Here is a 21,368-nt window from a genome sequence, read left to right as displayed (position 1 = left end):
TCAAGGATGATGTTTCAGGGTACTTGGAGACTAACGATAAAGCAAGTCAAGGTTAGCAAGGTTTCTGTAAAGGGAAATCTTGCCTGACATATTAGTTAACAGATCTTCGAGGAATTAACAAGCAGGGTGGACAAAAGAGAGGCAGTGGGTGTTATTTACTTGGATTTTCAGAAGGCATTTGATAAGCTGCTCAACAAGATAAAATCCTATGGCATTACAGAAAAGATACTGGCATGGATAGAGAAATGGCTGACAGGCAGCAGGGAATGAAGGGGACCTTTTCTGGTTGGCTGCTGGTGACTAGTGGTGTTACTCAGCAGGTCAGTACTGGGACTGCTACTCTTCACATTGTTTGTCAGTGATTTTGATCATTGTATTGATGGCTTTGTGGCAATGTTTTCAGATGATATGAAGATAGGTGGAAAAGGGTAGGTAGTCCTAAGGAAGCAATGCAATTGCAGCAGGCCTTGGACAAATTGGAAGAATGGGCAAAAAAGTGGCAGACGGAATACAATGTTGGGAAATATATGATAATGCATTTTAGTAAAAGGAACAAAAATGCAGACTATTATCTAAATAGAGAGCAGGTTCAAACATTAGAGGTGCAGGAGAGACTTAGGAGACCTAGTGTGATTCCCAGGTGAATTTACAGGTTGGGTCTGTGGTAAAGAAGGAAAATGCAATGTTGCCATTTATTTCAAGAGGAATAGAATATAAAAGCAAGGAGATGATGCTGAGCCTTTACAAGACACTAGTCAGGCTGCACTTGGAAGTACTATCAACAGTTTTGGGCCCAAATCGCAGAAAGGGTTTATTGTCATAAGAGAAACCAGAGAAGGCTCATGAGGATTATTCCAGGAATGAAGAGGTTAACATACAAGGAGGGCTTGGCAGCTCTGGGCCTGTACTCACTGGAATTTAGAAAAATGTGGGGGAGGAGGAAATCTCAGTGAAAGCTACCAAATGTTGAAAGGACTAGATAAGGTGGACATGGAGAAGACATTTTCTCTGGCGGGTATGTCCAGAAACATAGAAAACCTAGAGCCCAATACAGGCCCTTCAGCCCACTGTGCTGTGCCAAACATGTATTTACTTTAGAAATTACCTCGGGTTACCCATAGCCCTCTATTTTTCTAAGCTCCATGTATCTATCCAGGAGTCTCTTAAAAGACCCCATTGTATCTGCTATAGAGGGCAGAGAGAACTGTGCCCTCTACAGAGATCTACAGTGCACAGCCTCAAAACTGAGGGGCAACCCTTTAGAACAGAGACAAGGAGGAATTTTCTTTTAAGCCATAGAGTAGTGAATCTGTGGAATACTCTGCCACAGACAGCCATGGAGGCCAAGACCGCAGATATATTTAAAGCAAAAATTGATAGTTTTCTATTAGTCAGAGCATCAAAGGCCATGGCAAAGAGGCAGGTGGGTGTGGTTGAGTGGGATCCGGGATCAAGCATGATGGAATGGCAGAGCAAACACAATGAGCTGAATGGCCTAATTCTGTTCCCATGCCTTATGGTATAACTCAAATACACCTTAAAAGTCCCCAATTCAACTCATACTGCAAGCTACGTATGAGCTCCCCAAGAAATCTTCTGTAAACTCAACTATATCATTCAATAAAGCATACCCCATTTCAGGTATGCACAGAGAATCAAACCACAATATCTCCCAGCTGTAAACAATGCCACTTTTATTGGGACTCTGCAGTCTTAGAGAGTTATATTGTCATTAACATGCAAGCAATGATGCAGCTTGTCAAAATTACTGACTGAACTTATAAATTATAACTGAAAGTTAGGTAGGGAGGACTGCATTTCTCTGCAATTCTCGTGCCTAGGTCAAGTACAAATATCAGGAAGGAACTGATTTTTGGATTTTCTGATTTTCCAGGAGTCATTTAATCAACTTCATAATCTTTGAAAAAGCAATTTTCCACAGAGGTGAAGAAAGTGAACCTGTATTACCCTGACCATCAGGCTTTTGAACCAGGGGGTGATAATTCTTTCAAGGACCCATCACATGCTCAATATTTATTTCTTATTTATTATCTCCCCCACCCCCCTTTTTGTATTTGCAGTTTGTTGTCTTTTGCACCCCAGTTACCACTCGGTTGGTGTGGTCTTTTATTGATTTTATTATGGTTATTGGATTTATTCAGTATGCCTGAAAGAAAATGAATCTCAGGGTTGTATATGGTGACATATGGACTTAGATAATAAATTTACTTTGAAAAGTTCAGGCTACATGCTTTTCTTCCTCCAAAAATGCATTAATTTAATCTTCAAATGGATCATATTGTATCATTTTCTTGTACCATTTAAGCTCAAAATCTCCTGAAGGTCATAGGTAGAGCTTCCCTCCCATTGTTCAAGCAAGCCAGGTTATATTTCAATTTCTAGTGCTGTCTATAATGTGTCCATTCTGAAAAAATATTGATTTCCTTCAGTTGGTCCAGTTTCCTTTTACATTCCAAAAAATAGGGGAAGGGGGAGAGTGTGTGCATGTGCAGGATATATGGAAGAGAAAGCTGACGAGGAATATTGAAAGGTATTACGCTACAGAACATGTAATGGTCAGCACAGACTCAAGTGGGCTGGTTAAAAAAAGGAATAGTGTAAGTTCTTGTGTTTCCAATTCCATGAACCAAAACAGCCAGGAAAGATTAGGCGGCTATTCAGTGTCCATGGAAAGAGAAACAGTTAACATTTTTGAGTCTGGGATTCTGTAGAAAGGAGTAATAAAGGGTCTTGACATGAAACTTCTCTTTCCCTTACTGTGTTCATACCCTGCCACCCCAAACATTTGTTGTTTTTATTTCAAATTTCTAGCATTCTTTTTAAAATTTTCCATCGCAAGGGAATTTGGATCGTGGTCATGTTGAGGAGTTGTGAGGAACAAAGACATTCGCTTTCTCTCTAGCACCATGTCCTTTCCACTTCAATTTTTTTTTGAGGAATTTGATCATTTTTCCCTTAATTCTCTACCTAAAAGCCACTCAATGAACATTTATGAAACTGTTCATGTTGATATGACCTAAAATATACCTTTCTTGTATTTTTCTCAGTTTTTCAGGATCCTTTGAAGATGTACTTGCATTTTGCTGTTTCTCTTGCTCAGAATGCCCTCTGGTTGGATGTACAAAGTCTACTGCTATCAGAACATCAGAAAAATCATGTTCTGGGCCACATGGCATAGAAAGGCAAATGAAAGAATTGGACAAGACTTCTCTAAATTCTGCAGTATTTCTTGTTTGAAAAGTTTCTGGTGCTGCATTTTGAGTTGAGCTGCCTGCAATAGGCGAAGGAAAACCATTGAAAAGCGGTGCTGCAGCACCACGAACAACATCTGATTGCTCACTGCTCGAATTCTGAAATGCCCCAACAGCTCTTTGAGGGATTGGCAACTTTTCTTCCCTGGCTTCATTTAAGATGCAACTGGATGCTGCAGTTTCATCCCTTCCTTCTCTTCTGGAAAGAGTATATCTACTTTGTAGTGAAGATAACCATGAACTAGTATTGCTATTTTCTGAATCATCTGGACTTAAATTTTCTTGACCCATACTGAAGTTTTGAGATTGCAAAGCAGTTGATGGTCCTGGTCTTCTCCATCTCAAAAATCCAAATCCCTCAGAAGTTTCAGGGGACTGATTCTGCGAAAAGTTGTTAACAGTTCTGCCAATGGCACTAGGCTGTGCCAAGTTTTCAGGCCTCTCACCACATGATGCATTATTAGATTGCTGAAAAGTATTTGCCCTTTCAAGAGACCTTGTACTTGAATGACCCCAATTAGAGATTCGACTGCCAGAAAAAGTTGAAGACATGCTAGAAGCCAGACGAGACAACAATTGTCTAGGTCTACACCTACTATTAGAAGATTCTGATGCAAAATTATTTAGGGGCCTTGGGTGTAATAGAGAGGTATTTCTTTCAGATTCAGAAGTTTCAGCTCTGTGCACGAAACCACCTTCTACACTCCTTTGCATTATTCCAACACCAGTTGAACAACTGTTGCTGTCAAAAGATCTGGAAGAATTTCTGGAATCTCTGGAGAACGTAGATGGACTGCCTGAAGATGAAGAAAGTGCTTGACTTAAGCTGGATGTGGTACGTCGTAAAGATCCAAGCAATGTCTCTCTTGGTCTTGCACCCTGTGCATATGATGATAAAACTCTTCCAAAACCTATGAAAAATTTAAAAAAATTCAAGCAATAACTGAAAATACATTTTCTGAAACAGCTTTAAATATTTAAAGCAGGTCTTTGTACCAGATAGTCAGTTAACAGAACAAAACCCAAAATCCATTTAGTTAATAATTTTATGGTTACAGCAATAACATTGCCACGTAGGCTAACAGGGTTTTGCTGGCTAAAGGGAAGAAGTCGCTATTTTCTCCAGTTAATCTAGCATGTATTACAACACATTGAATTTTAAGTCTGATATGTTGGTTATCCAAGCGAGGAACTGTTCTGTACAATTCAGGACACTGATACACACCTGCAAAGCAATCAAGACACTTTTCTTTGAATACTATATGGTTTCACCTCTCTTATTGCCATAATATAGGTACACCTTTGATTACTAAACTATAATGATACCTTAAGGGTCCAGTTTTGATCTGCAACCTATACTATTGATGAGTTAATTCAGGAGCTGATACTGAACATTTGCAACAGCACAAATGGGTTTTCAACTTTAGACAGTCACCTTGCAGATAACAATCAAAGACAAAATCTTTATTGAAAATTATATGCACAAAAATTGATATGATATTTGATATTAATACCAGCATCTCCAATTGGGAAATCAACAAAAGTAATAATCCACACAGAAATATTACTTTGAAAAAGAATTTGGTATGCAATTATTCAACTTTCAAATGCCACTTTTCTAAACAGATCAATTTTCAAGTACAGTGGATTCCAGTTAATTGGGACACAATGGGACCAGAACATTTTAGTCCAATTAAGTGGCTGCCCAGTTACCCGAAGCTATATGGAAATATAGTTAAAGATATAAAAAAAGCTACAGCTCAGCCAAGTAACAAATGTCTTTGAATGAAACAAAGAACAAGTTAAATCACTAACAATATTACTACAGTACTATAAAACTGTATTGGTGCCAATAGTTAGTTATCAACGGAGGACTTCATCCAGTGTACGTAATGAACAAAATCAGCACAGACACCAAGTGCAGATAATGAACTATCTTCATACAATGCTTTTGACTACTGCATAAGCCAAATCTTCATTTTCAAGATGATTGTCAATACCTTTGAATTCTTTGTAGTTCCTAACTTGAAGTAGTGAATAATTTTAATTTTCACTCCCGGCTGTTTCTGGTATTTCCAAGCCTGAATGCTTGAAACTAAATGAGCAAAACAGTTGGGAAGTTGTCTTACTGCTCATTTCTAGGCGGGTATCAGTGATTTAAAAAAAAAATTGCTTTTTGAACACAAACACATGCAACTAACACTATCTTAAAAAAAACTACTTGTTCCAAGAACAGTGTAGCATCTAATGGCCACACAAGTGTGCACAACTGATGCTCGTTGGAACTTATTCAGCAACAGTCTTTTGTGCCAATTAAGTGGCAGAGTGTCCCAAATAAACAGAGAATCCTGGCAACTTCCGTGATTAGCTTTCGCTCTTTAAAAGTTGTCCCAAGTAAGTGACTGCCCCAATTAATCAACAGCCCAATTAACTGGAATCCTGTGTATTATGTACATGAACATGTTCCTCAATTTCTTCAGAACAATGCAAATTGTAAATTCAAATCCTAATACAGATACAATTCAGTTTTCACACCTCAAGTAACAGAAAATGTGCCAGTAGCACATTGATGAAATCATATCAGTTTTCTGTATTTGTTGACCCTACAAAATAGATTGTAAATGACATAATGAACACTTTGTTATGAAAAGAGTAAGATTTAAATGTTTTAAATATTCAAATTCTGCACAAATAGTTATCCCAGTAAGTTTCACGTTTTCCTCCCAATCACACAATTTCGTGCATCAACAATGAATTATTCACAAATTCCTAACATTAAAAACATAAGCTAGTAATCATAACTATCACCTTCGCCATGACTGGATGCCGTCCTTTCCATCTTTGTCTCTTTGCAGAGTGCAGCTTCAGTTCTTGATGTTGAGTTAAATGGTATTTGTGATCTTGGAAACTGATTCTCCCAAATCGAATCTGAGAAAAAGTTGTCAGTTTTGAATTTTTTTTTTAAATGAAGAAAACTAATACAAGATAGGAACCGGACAAAAGAATAAAACAAACAAGCAGTGTTATGCAGAACTGTAATATTCACAATGGATATTTAGAATACCCAATTTGACAATTGCCAACTTACATATTTAACAGCATTCTACAGCTTAAAGCATACAGTCAAATTTGCCATATTAATGCAGAGGTGCTGGCAAAAGGCCTATTTTTGCTAGTCACTGAAGAGCCTTCAAATTGCTTTTAGTGTTTTTGCACAGAAATCCAAATCTTTTGAATCATTGATTAAAAATATATACTGGAAACTACCCTCTAGAAATTTAGTTTTATTTAATTTTGCTTTAAAACATGAAATTTACATTTCAATCAATGAAAGGAATTTGCTGCATAAAAGCCATCTGAGAATAGTAGTAAAGCAGGTTAGATGTGCTAGCATCTGCAAGCTCATTTCAGATTTGAGTTTACACAGAGGAAAGGAGCAAGCTGGTCTATGTGGTGTCAACAGCTGATCATCCTTTAACTTTTGTGGAAATCCACAGTGGTGTTACACTAAGCAGACAATGAAACTCAAAACAGATTTATTACATTCAAATTATTGTTGATGTCCATGAATTAGTCCACTCAGTTGACTGAAATAACTCCATTCAAACTATCAAAAAAAAGTGTTAATAGGTAAACAAAAAATGCTACAGTTAATGTGTTTAGATTAAAGTGAGTTCTGAAATATTCATGATTATTAGATTCAATTCAATTGTTTTTTGGTTTATAGGAAGTTAAGATACAAGTAGCCAGTTTTATGCATTTATTCTAGTTTAGGCAATTGCACCATCTCTTAGGGGCAACCAGATCACAGTCACCTTCAGTTGACACTGTAACAAATGTTTTAATATGGTACCAGATAACAAGATCAAATTTGAATCATAGGGGGCTGAATGGCTTCCTTATGTTCCAACTATAATCTCTACAGTTAGTCATTTTAAGCTTAATTAACATCTAATTAGAGGAAGGAGGTCAGGTATGACCAGAAAAGTCTGTGTTGCCTTAAGGCATTCATTTAGTTTATTATATTTTCGCTTTAGTAATTCGTTTGCAATCGTTTTCTAGTTAGAGTTAAGGTTGTTTAAAGTAAATTTGTTGTCTGTGATATATCATGGCATGCGATGACTTCACACCCGGTTTCGCTGCGTCTTGTGGGAAAATACCGGTTTGGAGAAACGGGAAGGAGGGGGTTGTGTGTGCAGGATCAGCGCGAGAAAAGTTTTCTTTCTACACACTAGAAACATCAGAGAAGCAACGCCATAAGTTCATCAGAAGTAAAAATGTTAACACTGATTCTGTTAAAAGTAATGATGGTTGATAGTTTATGTTCTTTGCTATTTAAAGAGTTGCAGATAGTTTGTGTTGAAGTGTATTTAAAGCCAGTCAATGGCGTAGGTAGATTCTGACTGTATGTTGCACTTTAATATAGTTGTTGTAGTTTTACTTTTGCAAGTATTAATGATGTAAATGTGATGCCAAGAAGGAAACAAATACTGTATATATTTTGTATTGTTTTATCAACAGTTTTCAGTCAATGTGGAAGAGGGAACAGTAAACGGTTAATCTTACTGGGATCGTGCCTCATTGACTCGGTTTATACTGCGTGTTCAGTTCAGAGTTTTTTGGTTTTTTTTAAAATACACCTGTGCGAGAAAACTACAAAAGTCCATTTTACTTCTTCCTACAAATTTATGGCCAGGCGTCTCAAATCCCTTCCACTTCACATTCTACCCAACAGAAAAAACAATTTCAGGTAACAAGCCTTTCTTCATAGGAATTAATCTGCTCTGATTTAGGGTGACACACTTGTATAATTATCTCAAATTTTCTTCACCTGCTGAGCATTTCTAGCATTCCACTTGGTTTCAGACTTAAAGTTGATATTCCACATCTCAGTCTGAATGTGGACTCTTTCTCCAAAATACTGGTACCAAAAGCAAACATACTTGGACAACCTTTGTCTAAAACTCATTAAGTGCATTCCCTCGTCATATCCACTTTTCTCTTTGCAAAAACTTCCACTTTCCCAGCTTTGAAAGGCCATCAATTTGAAAACACACAGTTGTCAGAGCTGCTGGATACTAAGAATATTCCAATTTTTAAAGCAAAATGTTATATTTCTTTTTGTAGATGCTGAGTATTTTGAGACTTCGTTTTATTTTATTTGCCAGCTGCTACAATATTTTATATTTAGGTCACCAAGTAGATTTGCCCATCAACTCTTACCACTGGATTATTTTTGCTGTGCACAAGTTGGTTGCCATATTTCTTGTGCTGTAATGGATATCTGTAAAGCACTTGCTAAATGGAAATGGCAAGTATTGCATCATTGCAAGATCTCACCTCACTGTCAAGTTGGATGCATTTTAACTGCCACCTACAATACAAGCCAAATAATCTGCTCTTCAATTGCTCATGTAGAGCAACAGGTAGCCCTTGGTCCCTATACAAGCTCACCTGGTTCACTGAAAAATTATACCACTGTGCAAAATCTAAGGGGGAGGAGAAGAAATGTGTAATAAGACAAAATGCTGGGGAAAAAATCTATTTAGTCAGCATCTGTGGAAGTAAAATTATTTATGTTTCTGATGAGGAACCATTCACAAGACTCAGATTGAAACAAGTTAGTTGAGATAGTAGCAAAGGTGCAGGGGAACGGACAGACGGGGGGGGGCAGTGAAAGTGAAGAGTAGGTAGTGTGGTGAAGGAAGGCTAAACAATGGGTGGAATGGAGAGGTAACTTCATGTTCAGCAGGCCAGCCCACACATTGAAGCAAATAAAAAGTAATCAGCAAAATAAAAAAAGTAGTCCTCAAAAAGGAGCAAGTTATCTCAACTCAGAATGCAACTGAGTCCAAGTTTCAATGTGCCTAGATGAATGATGTTCATCTAAGAGCTTGCATAGTTGTCTCCTACACTGTTACAATGAGACCCAGACAGATCAGTAGAATGGCACATTAAAATGAGAAGCAACCAGAATTTATGAATATTTTCAAATGCAGACATTCCAAAAAGTAATCACCCAATCTGCATTTGGCTTCTCTAATGTAGTGGAAGCCACACTTCAAACACTACACAAATACCTCAGTTGTCACAGACATTATAAACACAGTTGTAGATGTGCATGTCCCCACAAAATGATTCAGAGTCTTTCCCAACCAGAAGCCTTGGAAGAACCATGAGATTCACAATCTGCTGAGGGCCAGATCAGTGGCATTCAGGTCTGGCAACCAACTAAGATACAAGAGATCCTAATATGATCTATGGAAAACCACATATGAAGTGGGAATTCTGGACCAAACTTGAATCACTGAAGGATGCTCGACAGCTGTGACAGGCCTTGAATACTATTACCTCCTACAATAGGAAACCAAGTAACATAGATGACAACAGAGCTTCACTCCCAGATAAGCTTAATGCTCTCTATACTTGCTTTGACTATCAAAACAAGGAGGAACCTTTATGGATTTTCACAGCCCGTGATAACCCTGTTATTTCAGATGGTGTCTGATATGAGAGCATCCTTCAGCAGGATGAAGCCATCCGGCCTAGCTGGCCAAGTACTATATACATGTGCTCATCAACTGGCTGGAGCATTCACCGATACCTTTAGCCTCTTGCTTTGGCTATAAAGGTAGTCGCCTACTTCAAGCAGCCTTCAATTATTGTAAATTCTGGTGTATAAGCCAAGAATTTGGCCCTAAATTTTGGTCCTGAAATTACGGGGTCAGTTTATACAGAGGGTGCCAACTTTGGACAAACTAATACACGGAAGACAGGTCGTATTTATTGGCTGTTTTTGAGTCAAATTCGTTCCACTGACGACAGATGAATTCTTTGGTTTGTTTAAACTCACATCTAGTGGCTGGAGCACGATGTCAAACCACCAGGGATGACCGTATTTTCAGCTTTCAATGCTGCTTTTGTCTCACCTGACAAGTGCACTTTGAACATGTCCCAGACAAGTAGTGACTTTTCTTTCCTGAAACCTTCGAGACGTCAACACCACACCTCTCTAACCCACTTCGTACATCCAGCAGCGTTCTTGAACGTAAACAACACCACCACGTGGGAATCTTCTGAGCAATCTTTGTTTTTTGTCTCAACACAAGATCACGTCTATTCACAAATCTGGTGCACCAACTTGGCACAGCTTTGAAATTTTCGCTGACCTCAGTGTTTTTTGGCCCATTTCAACGCTTGAACTCGAATCATTTCTCTGGTAACAATGTATCCAGACGATCGCTGGTGATTCACCCACTCTAATTTTGAGTTCTGGCCACTGGCATGTTTTCCTGAGGTTTGCACATTTCGTCTTTGGCACTTCCCTCAGCATGTCCTCTGCCTTTCTCCACTCTCTCACTTGCTTCTCGTTTACATTGAACTTCTTAGCTGTTGCAGAATTATTAGCAAAATCAACAACCTTCAGCTTGAAGCCAGCATCATATCGCATTTGTTTTAATCTTTTGTACATGGCAGTCGCAAACTCAATACTGAGTACACGTACTGATCCCGCCACCTCGTGTTATGTTTTAACAAGATTACGATGGGCGCTAAATGGTTTCGCAGGGGTTACAATTCTGAGGATTCTTTACCTTTGGGAACCTAATCCAAAACTTCTCTCCCTGATTTATTTATTAAGAATTTGCTTATAACACTCTACAATGTGTAGGCTTATTTTCTTAGCAGGTACTGGTTCACAAAATTTCCTCTAGATCCTGCAAAGCAGAGTACTGGCATGTGAGATCTTGTGATCTTTTCTGGTTAAATCAAAAACCTCTACAAAAAGGGTTGGCTTATGCAAGGGTAACATGAAAAAGTCACTTTTTTAACCTTGAAAATGGGGGGAGGCGGGCTTATACACCAGAATTTACAGTATACTGACACCCAAGAAGAATGAGGCAATCAGTCTCAATGACTATCGTCCAGTCATACTTCTGATTTAGTGCTTGGAGAGATTGGTGATGAAACACATCACTTGTTTCCTAAGAGACTTGGATCTGCTCCAATTTGCCTACTGGCACAACAGGTCCACAGCAAATGCCATTTCATTGGCTGTTCACTCAAGCCTTGAACATCTGGACAGCAAAGATACTCTTTATCAACTCCGGCTCAGCATTCCCATCATCCCCTCAAAATTAATTGGAATGCTTCAAGACCTTGGCATCAATACTTCCTTGTACAACTGGACCCTTGAATTCCTCACTTGCAGACCGTAGTAGTTTGGATTAGCAACATCTCATCCAGGATCTCCATCAGCATAGGTACACCACAAGGTTGTGTGCTTAGTCCCTTGCTCTCCTTGCTTTATAGTTACGACTGGAAGGCTGAGCACAGCTCCAATGTCATATTTAAGTTTGCTGATTGTTGTTGGAAAAAAAACCAAAGGTGGAGACAAATCAGCATATTGGAGGGACATTGTCCGAGTGGTGCCGCAACCACCTCTCATTCAATACCAACAAGAACAAGATATTATTTGATTTCAGGAGGAGGACACCAGAGGTCCATCACTGGGGACTTCAGAGGTGAAGAGGGTCAGTAACTTTAAATTCTTCGTTATCATTTCAAAGGACCTGTCCTGGGCCCAATACAATTACATAGAAGCACAGCAGCACCTCTACTTCCTTAGATGTTTGTGAAGATTCAGCATGACATCTAAAACTTTGACAAAAACTTCTATAGATGTGTGGTGAAGAGTATGTTGACTGATTGCATCATGGCCTGGTATGGAAATATCAATATCCTTGAATGCAAATTCCTACAAAAAGTAGTGGATATAGCCATCATCACCACTGAGCACATCTACACAGAGTGCTGTCGCAGGAAAGCAGCATCCATCAAGGACCCCACCACTCAGGCCATTCTCTCCTTCTATTGCCATTAGGAAGGTGGTACAGGAAGCTCAAAACCTACACCACCAGATTCAGGAACAATTATTACTCCTCAACCATCAGGGTCTTGAACCAGAGGGGATAACTTCACTTGTTCCATCACTGAACTGTTCCCACTACTTATGTACTCACTTTCAACAATTCTTCATCTCACAATCTTAATGTTCATTTCTCATTTTTTTGGTATTTGCACAGTTTAATGTCCTTTGCACATTGGTTGTTTGTCTGTCCTGTTGGGTGCAGTCTTTTATTGATTCAATTATGTTTCTTAGATTTATTGTGCATACCCACAAGAAAACAAAACTCAGGGTTGTATATGGTGACATTTATGTACTTTAACAATAAATTTACTTTGAACTTTGAAATGTAGTAGACAGAGGCAAAATACAAGTGAATATTCATTGTCTGTGACATTTGCCTAACAGGTAATGTTCCTCCCACATAACCATTTTCTCCAATAGTTACATCATGATGATCCCTTCACCTTCATGGACTAAATACTCATGATTTGTTCTCTCAATAAATTCAAGGCACTCCTGCAAAGACTACAAGTAGTCATTGAATTTTCAAACCATGGTGCTGCATTATGAAATAACAAGGTCGAAACTGAGCAAATCAATAAAGACCAATGCTGAGTGCCCAAAGAGTAAAAGGATAGATTAGTTTTGAGGCATCTGCAGAGATAGAAATGAGTGCAATTTCATCAGTCAGAAATGTCAACTGTCTCTGTCCACAGATATTGTCTATTCCCAGCATTTCCTGGCTCTATCATACAAAAGAGGTCAACAGAAAGGTCAGCTGAAGACGCAAGAGCCAGAAAGCAAGTGAGAAAGCGTGGCCTAACAAAGCAGCTGAACAGACAGACATACTTTATCAATTCCGATGGAAATTGGGTTTCGTTACAGCCGCACCAACCAAGAATAGTGAAGAAATATAGCAACATAAAACCATAAATAATTAAATAATAAGTTAATCGTGCCAAGTGGAATTAAGTCCAGGACCAGCCTATTGGCTCAGGGCAGGGGTCGGCAACCCGCATGCGACTTTCATCTCTGTGCTGCGGCTCCCCGTGGTTTGTTAGTTTTTGAAATGTAATTCGAAATTTGAAGATTATGGTGATCTTGTGGCGACCCATTTCCTGGCACATCTGAACCGGCTCACAATTAGCCAGCTTTCCGGCTAAGGGAGATAGCCTACGGGGGTTTGCGAGCACAGAGCTTTGGAGCCTCTGCGCCATGTGGGGCAGGTTGAGGGAGGCTTAAAAGTGAGGCCTGAGGATTTCGAATAAAGTTTTTCCTTCAACTGCAGTTACCGACTCCGTTGTAATTTTAGCGCTGCATGTAGCACACCGCTACAATTGGTGACCCCGACGGTCCAAACGATTTTTGGACCAGAAATGACCGACGCCGCCTCTGTTCATGCGGTTTCGTTGACACAGCGACCGAACCTATGGTTCCAGCAAGCCGAAGCCCAATTCCACGTTCGCCAGATCACCTCAGAAGAAACCCGCTACTACTACGTGGTGAGCTCCCTCGACCAGGACACAGCGGCCCAGGTCGCGGAGTTCGTACAGTTGCCCCCGGCAGACGGCAAGTACACGGAATTCAAAGCCCTGCTCCTCAGGACTTTCAGATTCTCACGGCGCGAGCGGGCTGCCCGTTTACTGCACCTGGATGGCTTGGGCGGCAGACCTCCTTCGGCTTTAATGAATGAGATGTTGTCTCTGGCCGAGGGACACACACCCTGCCTCATGTTTGAGCAGGCATTCCTGGAGCAGCTGCCCGAGGACATACGCCTGCTGCTGTCCGACGCGGATTTCAGTGACCCCCGGAAGGTGGCAGCCCGGGCGGACTTGCTGTGGAACGCCAAAAAGGTGAGCTGGGCGTCCATCGCACAGATCTCCCAGCCACGCTCACAGCAGCAAACCAGTCCAGGCCCGGCCGCAGAGCCCGCCAACCCCCGGCCCAATGAACACTGGTGCTTCTACCACCAGCAGTGGGGCGCAGAAGCCCGCCGTTGTCGCCTGCCCTGCAAGTTCCCGGGAAACGCCAGGGCCAGCCGCCGCTGATGGCTACGGCGGCTGGCCATCGGGATAGCCTCCTGTATGTGTGGGACAGAAGGTCGGGACGCCGGTTTTTGGTCGACACTGGTGCCGAGATCAGCGTTTTACCTCCGACGAGTTACGACACCTGCAGCAGGGCACCCGGGCCCCCCCTGAGGGCCGTGAACGGCAGCACAGTAAGGACCTATGGCACCCGTCAGGTGCAGCTACAGTTCGGCTCCAGCCAGTTCACGTGGGACTTTACACCGGCTGCCGTAACCCAACCGCTTCTGGGTGCGGATTTTTTGCGGGCTCACAGCCTATTGGTCGACCTGCCCAGGAAGAGATTGGTACACGCCGAGACCTTTCAGACGTTCTCTCCCTGGGTGCAGCCCAGTTGCCAGCCCCTCACCTCGGCTCCATCACGCTGTCTGACAACGACTTCACCAGGGTCCTGGCGGATTTCCCATCGGTTCTGGCACCACAGTTCACAGCGGCCATGCCCCGACACGGCGTACAGCACCACATCCCTCCACGTCCGCGCTCGGCGGCTTCCCCCGGACAAGCTCCGACTGGCGAAGGAGGAGTTCCAGAGGATGGAGGAATTGGGGATCATCAGGCGGTCCGACAGCCCATGGGCCTCCTCCCTGCACATGGTGCCCAAAGCGATGGGAGGCTGGAGACCGTGCAGCGACTACCGCAGGCTGAACGAGGCTACCACACCGGACCGCTACCCTGTGCCGCATATTCAGGACTTTGCAGCAAACCTGCACGGCGCTCAGATCTTCACCAAGGTAGACCTCGTCCGAGGGTGCCATCAAATCCCGATGCATCCTGACGACGTCCCCAAAACGGCTCTCATCACCCCGTTTGGCCTTTTCGAGTTCCTCCGCATGCCGTTCGGCCTGAAGAATGCTGCACAGACATTCCAGCGGTTAATGGATGCGGTGGGACGGGACCTGGACTTCGCGTTCATCTATTTGGACGACATCCTCATAGCCAGCAGCAGTCGTCAGGAGCATCTGTCCCACCTCCGTCAACTCTGCGCCCAACTGAATGAGTACGGTCTTACAATCAACCCCGCCAAATGCCAGTTCGGACTCGATACCATTGACTTCCTGGGCCACAGGATTACTAAAGACGGGGCAACACCTCTGCCCGCTAAGGTAGATGCGGTCCACCACTTCCCCCGACCCACCACGATCAAAGGCCTTCAGGGATTCGTAGGACATTACCTGGGACGAGGAGTCTGCCACCGCTTTCGTTCAAACGAAGGAAGCTTTGGCGAACGCCGCAATGCTAGTACATCCCAGAATGGATGCCCCTACCGCCCTCACAGTGGACGCATCTAGCACGGCAGTCGGTGGGGTGCTGGAGCAACTCATCGCAGGTCGCTGGCAACCCCTGGTGTTTTTCAGCAAACACCTGCGGCCACCCGAGCTCAAGTACAGTGCTTTCAACCGAGAACTGTTGGCGCTCTACCTGGCAATCCGGCATTTCAGGTACTTCCTAGAAGGTCGGCCCTTCACCGCGTTCACGGACCACAAACCGCTTACCTTTGCGTTTACGAAAGCGTCTGACCCCTGGTCGTCCCGCCAGCAACGCCACCTGTCCTACATCTCTGAATACACGACGGATGTCCGGCACGTCTCGGGTAAGGACAATGTCGTGGCGGATGCACTCTCTCGCCCTACCGGTCATGCCTTTTCCCAAGGGGTAGACTTTGAGGCACTGGCAGAGGCACAGCAGGCAGATGAGGAGATTCCGAGTTACAGAACCGCAGTCTCCAGGTTGCAGCTCCAGGATCTCCCCGTAGGCCCGGGTGAGAGGACCCTACTCTGTGACGTCGCCACCGGCCAGCCCCGTCCCGTCCTCCCGACAGCCTGGCAGTGCCGTGTTTTCGACTCCATTCATAACTTGGCGCATCCCTCCATCCGGACGACTGTCCGGATGGTTTCCAGCAGGTTCGTTTGGCACGGACTCCGCAAACAGGTCAGTGAATGGGCCAAAACGTGCATGCACTGCCAGGCGGCCAAGGTGCAGCGGCACACCAAAGCCCCACCGCAGCAGTTCCATCCCGCCCACTGGCGTTTCGACCACATTCATGTGGATATTGTGGGCCCACTGCCAGTGTCGCGCGGAGCGCGGCACCTCCTGACTATCGTGGACCGGTTCACAAGATGGCCAGAGGCGGTCCCGCTCACCGACACCACCTCCAAATCTTGCGCCCGAGCCCTGATCACCACCTGGATATCTCGCTTTGGTGTACCGGCCCACATTACCTCCGACAGAGGCACCCAGTTCACCTCCAGCCTGTGGTCAGCTATGGCCAGCCTTTTGGGGACTCAGCTGCACCACACAACTGCCTACCACCCACAGTCGAACGGGCTAGTGGAGCGTTTCCACCGTCACCTGAAGTCGGCCCTCATGGCCCGCCTGCGAGGAGCCAACTGGGCGGATGAGCTTCCCTGGGTCCTACTCGGCATCCGCACAGCGCCCAAGGACGACCTGCACGCCTCGTCGGCCGAGTTGGTATACGGCGCGCCCCTGGTTGTCCCCGGGGAGTTCCTACCAGCCCCGCGGGGGCAAGAGGAAGATCCCGCAGCAGTCCTGGGCAGACTACACGAGAAGCTCGGTAACCTGGCCCCCATACCCACTTCACAGCACGGGCGGAACCCGACCTGCGTACCCAAATACCTGCAGAACTGTAAGTTTGTGTTTGTATGAAGGGGCGGGCATCGGCCACCGCTGCAGCGGCCATACGAGGGGCCGTTTATGGTGCTCCGGAACAACGGGTCCACGTTCGTGCTGGACGTTGGGGGGAAAGAGGAGGTTTTCACGGTGGACCGACTCAAACCGGCCCACGTGGACCTGGCGCAACCGGTCGAGTTTCCGGCACCTCGGCGCAGAGGCCAACCTCCCAAGCAGGTTCCGGCCCAGACTGTGGACATTGGGGGGTGTATCGCTGGTTCTGGGGGGGGGGGGGGGGGGGGTGTTATGTGGCGACCCATTTCCTGGCACATCCGAACCGGCTCACAATTAGCCAGCTTTCCGGCTAAGGGAGATAGCCTACGGGGGTTTGCGAGCACAGAGCTTTGGAGCCTCTGCGCCACGGGGGGCAGGTTGAGGGAGGCTTAAAAGTGAGGCTGAGGATTTCAAATAAAGTTTTTCCTTTGACTGCAGTTACCGACTCCGTGTCGTAATTTTAGCGCTGCATGTAGCACACCGCTACAATCTTGTACAATCTAAATAAATCGTTGTGGCGACCCCATTTCCTGGCACATCCGAACCGGCTCAAAATTAGCCACCGTTCCGGCTAAGGGAGATAGCCTACAGGGGTTTGTGAGTACGTGTCTTTTGGAGCATTCACGCCCACAGGGGGCGGGTTGAGGGAGGCTTTAAAGCAAGGCTGTTTCGTTCGAATAAAGTTATCTTTGACTGCAGTGTCGTTATTTTAGCGCTGCGTGTAGCACACCGTTACGTGTTTTTTTATCGCTATTAATATACATCACCACTGCCAATGCCTGACGCCCGCCAGTGCGCGATTTCTCTTAATTTTTCGATCCAAGGTAGGCTAACTATGGAGTAACCTTCAACCCAACGTCTTTTTTTCGGAGTTCAAAATGTTCTTGTTGCATGCAGAAATGTAATTTCATTTTCTCTGCAGGAGTTCATCAATTTCATAAATGCAACACATTATAGTTTGTTTATACATAGCATAAAGGCAAAAAAAAAAGCCTTGTGTGCAGTGTTATTTCATTTTAAATGTCAAACGGGTTTTGTGGCTCCCAGTGTTTTCTTTTCTGTGGGAAATGGGTCCCTATGGCTCTTTCAGTGGTAAAGGTTGCCGACCCCTGGCTCAGGGTGTCTGACACTCCGAGGGAGGAGTTGTAAACTTTGATGGCCACAGGCAGGAATGACTTCCTATGACGCTCAGTGTTACATCTCGGTGGAATGAGTCTCTGGCTGGATGTACTCCTGTGCCTAACCAGTACATTATGGTGGATGGGAGTCATTGTCCAAGATGGCATGCAACTTGGACAGCATCCACTTTTCAGACACCACCACCAGAGTCCAGTTCCACCCCCACATCATCACTGGCCTTACGAATGAGTTTGTTGATTCTGTTGGTGTCTGCTACCCTCAGCCTGCTGCCCCAGCACACAACAGCAAACATGATAGCACCGGCCACCACAGACTCGTAGAACATCCTCAGCATCGTCCAGCAGATGTTAAAGGACCTCAGTCTCCTCAGGAAATAGAGACGGCTCTGACCCTTCTTGTAGACAGCCTCAGTGTTCTTTGACCAGTCCAGCTTATTGTCCATTTGTATCCCCAGGTATTTGTAATCCACCACTATGTCCACACTGACCCCTTGGATGGAAACAGGGGTCACCAGTGCCTTAGCCCTCCTCAGGTACACCACCAGCTCCTTAGTCTTTTTCACATTAAGCTGCAGATGATTCTGCTCGCACCATATGACAAAGTTTCCCACCGTAGCCCTGTACTCAGCCTCATCTCCCTTGCTGATGCATCCAACTATGGCAGAGTCATCAGAAAACTTCTGAAGATGGGAAGTCTCTGTTTTGTAGTTGAAGTCTGAGGTGTAGATGGTGAAGAAAAAGGGAGACAGGACATAGATTGAGGAATCAGTTCAGTATTGGGGTGAGTGAAGTTATCCCCTCTGGTTCAAGAGCCTTATGACTGAGGGATACCGTAATACCTATTCCTGAATCTTATAATGTGGGACACAAGAGGCTCCTGTACTTAGCAAGGAGGTTAAGCAACGTTAAGTAATTATACAAATCCATAGTTCAAAATAGCTCCTTTTGTTAATGGTAACTGAAAGCATGAGACTGATGTACAAGCAAATTAATTAGTAGACTATTTTGTCATTTTTACTCTATCTCAACTCTACTTTCCATTTCCCTTTGCTATCAATATCACTTCTGCCTTTAAAGATTTTAATCCACTACTCTTCAGAAGGAAAGTGAACCAATGATGACTTTACCTCAGCTGCTTCAATGGGAAGGAAATCTACTATTCTTACCTGGCCTGGCCCATGTGACTCCAGACCCACCAATATGGATGACTTAGCTGCCTTCAGTTCAGAGCAATTAGGGAAAGACAATAAAATGCCAGCATTGTCAATGTTGTCAACATCCTGTGAACCAATATGGAATAAATTACCAACCAATTAGTCCAATACAATGCAGTTAAGTGATAAAAAGTATCAGTGCTATCAAGCTGAACATTCAAATAATCTGTTCAACCCTCTTAGCAGGTTTGCACACACTTTTCTTCTTGTCTCAGCTCTGGCCCACGGCAAGAATGACTGTCCTTTAACTCTAGATACATTTGATAAAGTACGGCACAATGCAACCCAAGTGTTCACTGACTGAGATCATACTTCACATAAGACTTGTAAGTTTTTCCAAGGTGATGCCCTAGGCCAAACAATTTTCAACTATTTCAAACGACTTTAATCCTAAGGGGAGCATCCAATGTTCAACTCTCTTCATTAACCTTTAGAAAATAAGGTAGCACATAACTGCATACAACATTTAGATAATTACTAGGCATGAATCACCTCCTCATGAAAACCTGCAGCTGAAATATCTCCAAATGCTCCACTATCAATATCCTGCAATTGAGGAGGGGTTGACTACTGAAATCTACAGTATTCTTGAGTAACTATCATACCACAAGAGCAGAGACTAAACTGGCAGCCTGCCATTTAAGAGCATGGGAATGCAAAATTACCCCTCAATTCTCAGCAAATGACTTCAGAATTATATTACCACATCCATTGTTGCCAAGACTATATCCGATAATTCTCCACCAAAAGAGTGTGTATATCTCCATCGGAAAGGCTCAAGCCTCTACAGCAGGGTTCCCAACCTTTTGTATGCCAAGGACCCCTGCCGTTAACTGACGGATTTGTGGACCCCAGGTTGGGAATCCCTGCTCAATGGCAATTCCAGAAAACAAATTCAGGCTTTGCTAGATTATGCTCAGCAGTCACTAGCGAATAAAGCATTTCAGAAGTAGATGCTGAAAACTCAGGCAAGTCATCGCTGAAGTTGTTTTGATGTTTCAGGTTAACAATTTTTAACCATAACTAGAAATGTTAACTAAACAAGTTTAAAGTTGAAGAATGTTGGAAAGATAACAAAAGCGAGATGATGGGAGTGGAGATTGGAAAGTAACAAGTATTGGTGGTGTTGGCTGAAAGTGGAGTAAAATGGAATCACTGAACAAAAACCATATTACAAGGTGAAAAATCACAATCACTTCTTGCCATTCATGCCCTCCCCTGCTCCATCATAGGCCCTCATTTCATTTTGCTCCTTTCTATTCTTCACCTTTCCACTTAACATCAAAAAATACAACAGATTTTTATCACTTTATTCCTTCTCCTAAAGACAGACAGCATTTCCAGAACGTGCAGTATTCTGCTTTGATACTCATCACTATTTTATATATTGTTGTGCAGTTTGTCAGAAAGAAACATCTTGTTCAGGGAAGCATAGAAGGATTTGAAACACAAGAGATTCTGCAGATGCAGATAATGCAGAATAACACACAAAATGATGGCAGAACTTAGGTCAGGCAACATCAATGGAAATGAGCAAACAGTTGATACTTTAGCCTGAGTTTCTTCACTAGACTGGAAACAAAGGGGGAAGAAGCCAGAGCAAGAAGGTGGGGGTGGGAATGAAGTAAGAAGCTGGGAGATAATAAATGGAAAAGTCAAAGGACTGGGGAAGGAAGAACTGAAAAGCAGGTTAAGGAGAAGAGGCAAGAAACCAGAGTGGGGAAATGAAGAGGAAATGAGGACAAATTCTTTTACCTGGAAGTTTGAGAAATCCATCAGATTGGAGGCAATCTAGACAGAATATGAAGTGTTGCTCCTCCAACCTGAAAAGTGGCCACATCATGGCAGAAGAGGCAGCCAACGTGTTGGAACGAGAATAGGGATAGGAATTGAAATGGTGGGCCACCAGGTGATTCTGCTTTTTGCAGATGGATCCAAGATGTTTGACAAAGTAGTCCCCCAATTTATGTCTGGTCTCACCAATGTAGGAGAGGCCACATCGAGTACTGGATACAGTAGACAACCCTAACAGATTCACAAATGTTACTTCACCAAGGACCATTTGGGAC

The 21,368-nt window shown here is 43.5% G+C and overlaps 1 protein-coding gene across 1 annotated transcript in view; it reads right to left on the bottom strand.

The window, feature by feature from the left end:
* marchf7 (membrane-associated ring finger (C3HC4) 7) overlaps positions 1 to 21,368 on the bottom strand; it is a 57,623-nt gene that overhangs the window by 11,834 nt on the left and 24,421 nt on the right. Inside the window, exons 4-5 of the mRNA XM_059966474.1 lie at positions 6,081 to 6,200; positions 3,049 to 4,183 (exon numbers count right to left, since the gene is read on the bottom strand). Coding sequence (XP_059822457.1) covers positions 3,049 to 4,183; positions 6,081 to 6,200 — 1,255 coding nt within the window. The remainder of the gene's footprint in view (positions 1 to 3,048; positions 4,184 to 6,080; positions 6,201 to 21,368) is intronic.

Source organism: Hypanus sabinus, chromosome 4 (assembly GCF_030144855.1).
Source record: "Hypanus sabinus isolate sHypSab1 chromosome 4, sHypSab1.hap1, whole genome shotgun sequence".
NCBI lineage: Eukaryota > Metazoa > Chordata > Chondrichthyes > Myliobatiformes > Dasyatidae > Hypanus > Hypanus sabinus.
Note: the sequence above shows the minus strand (reverse complement) of the source record. Positions and strands in the feature narration are given on the sequence as shown.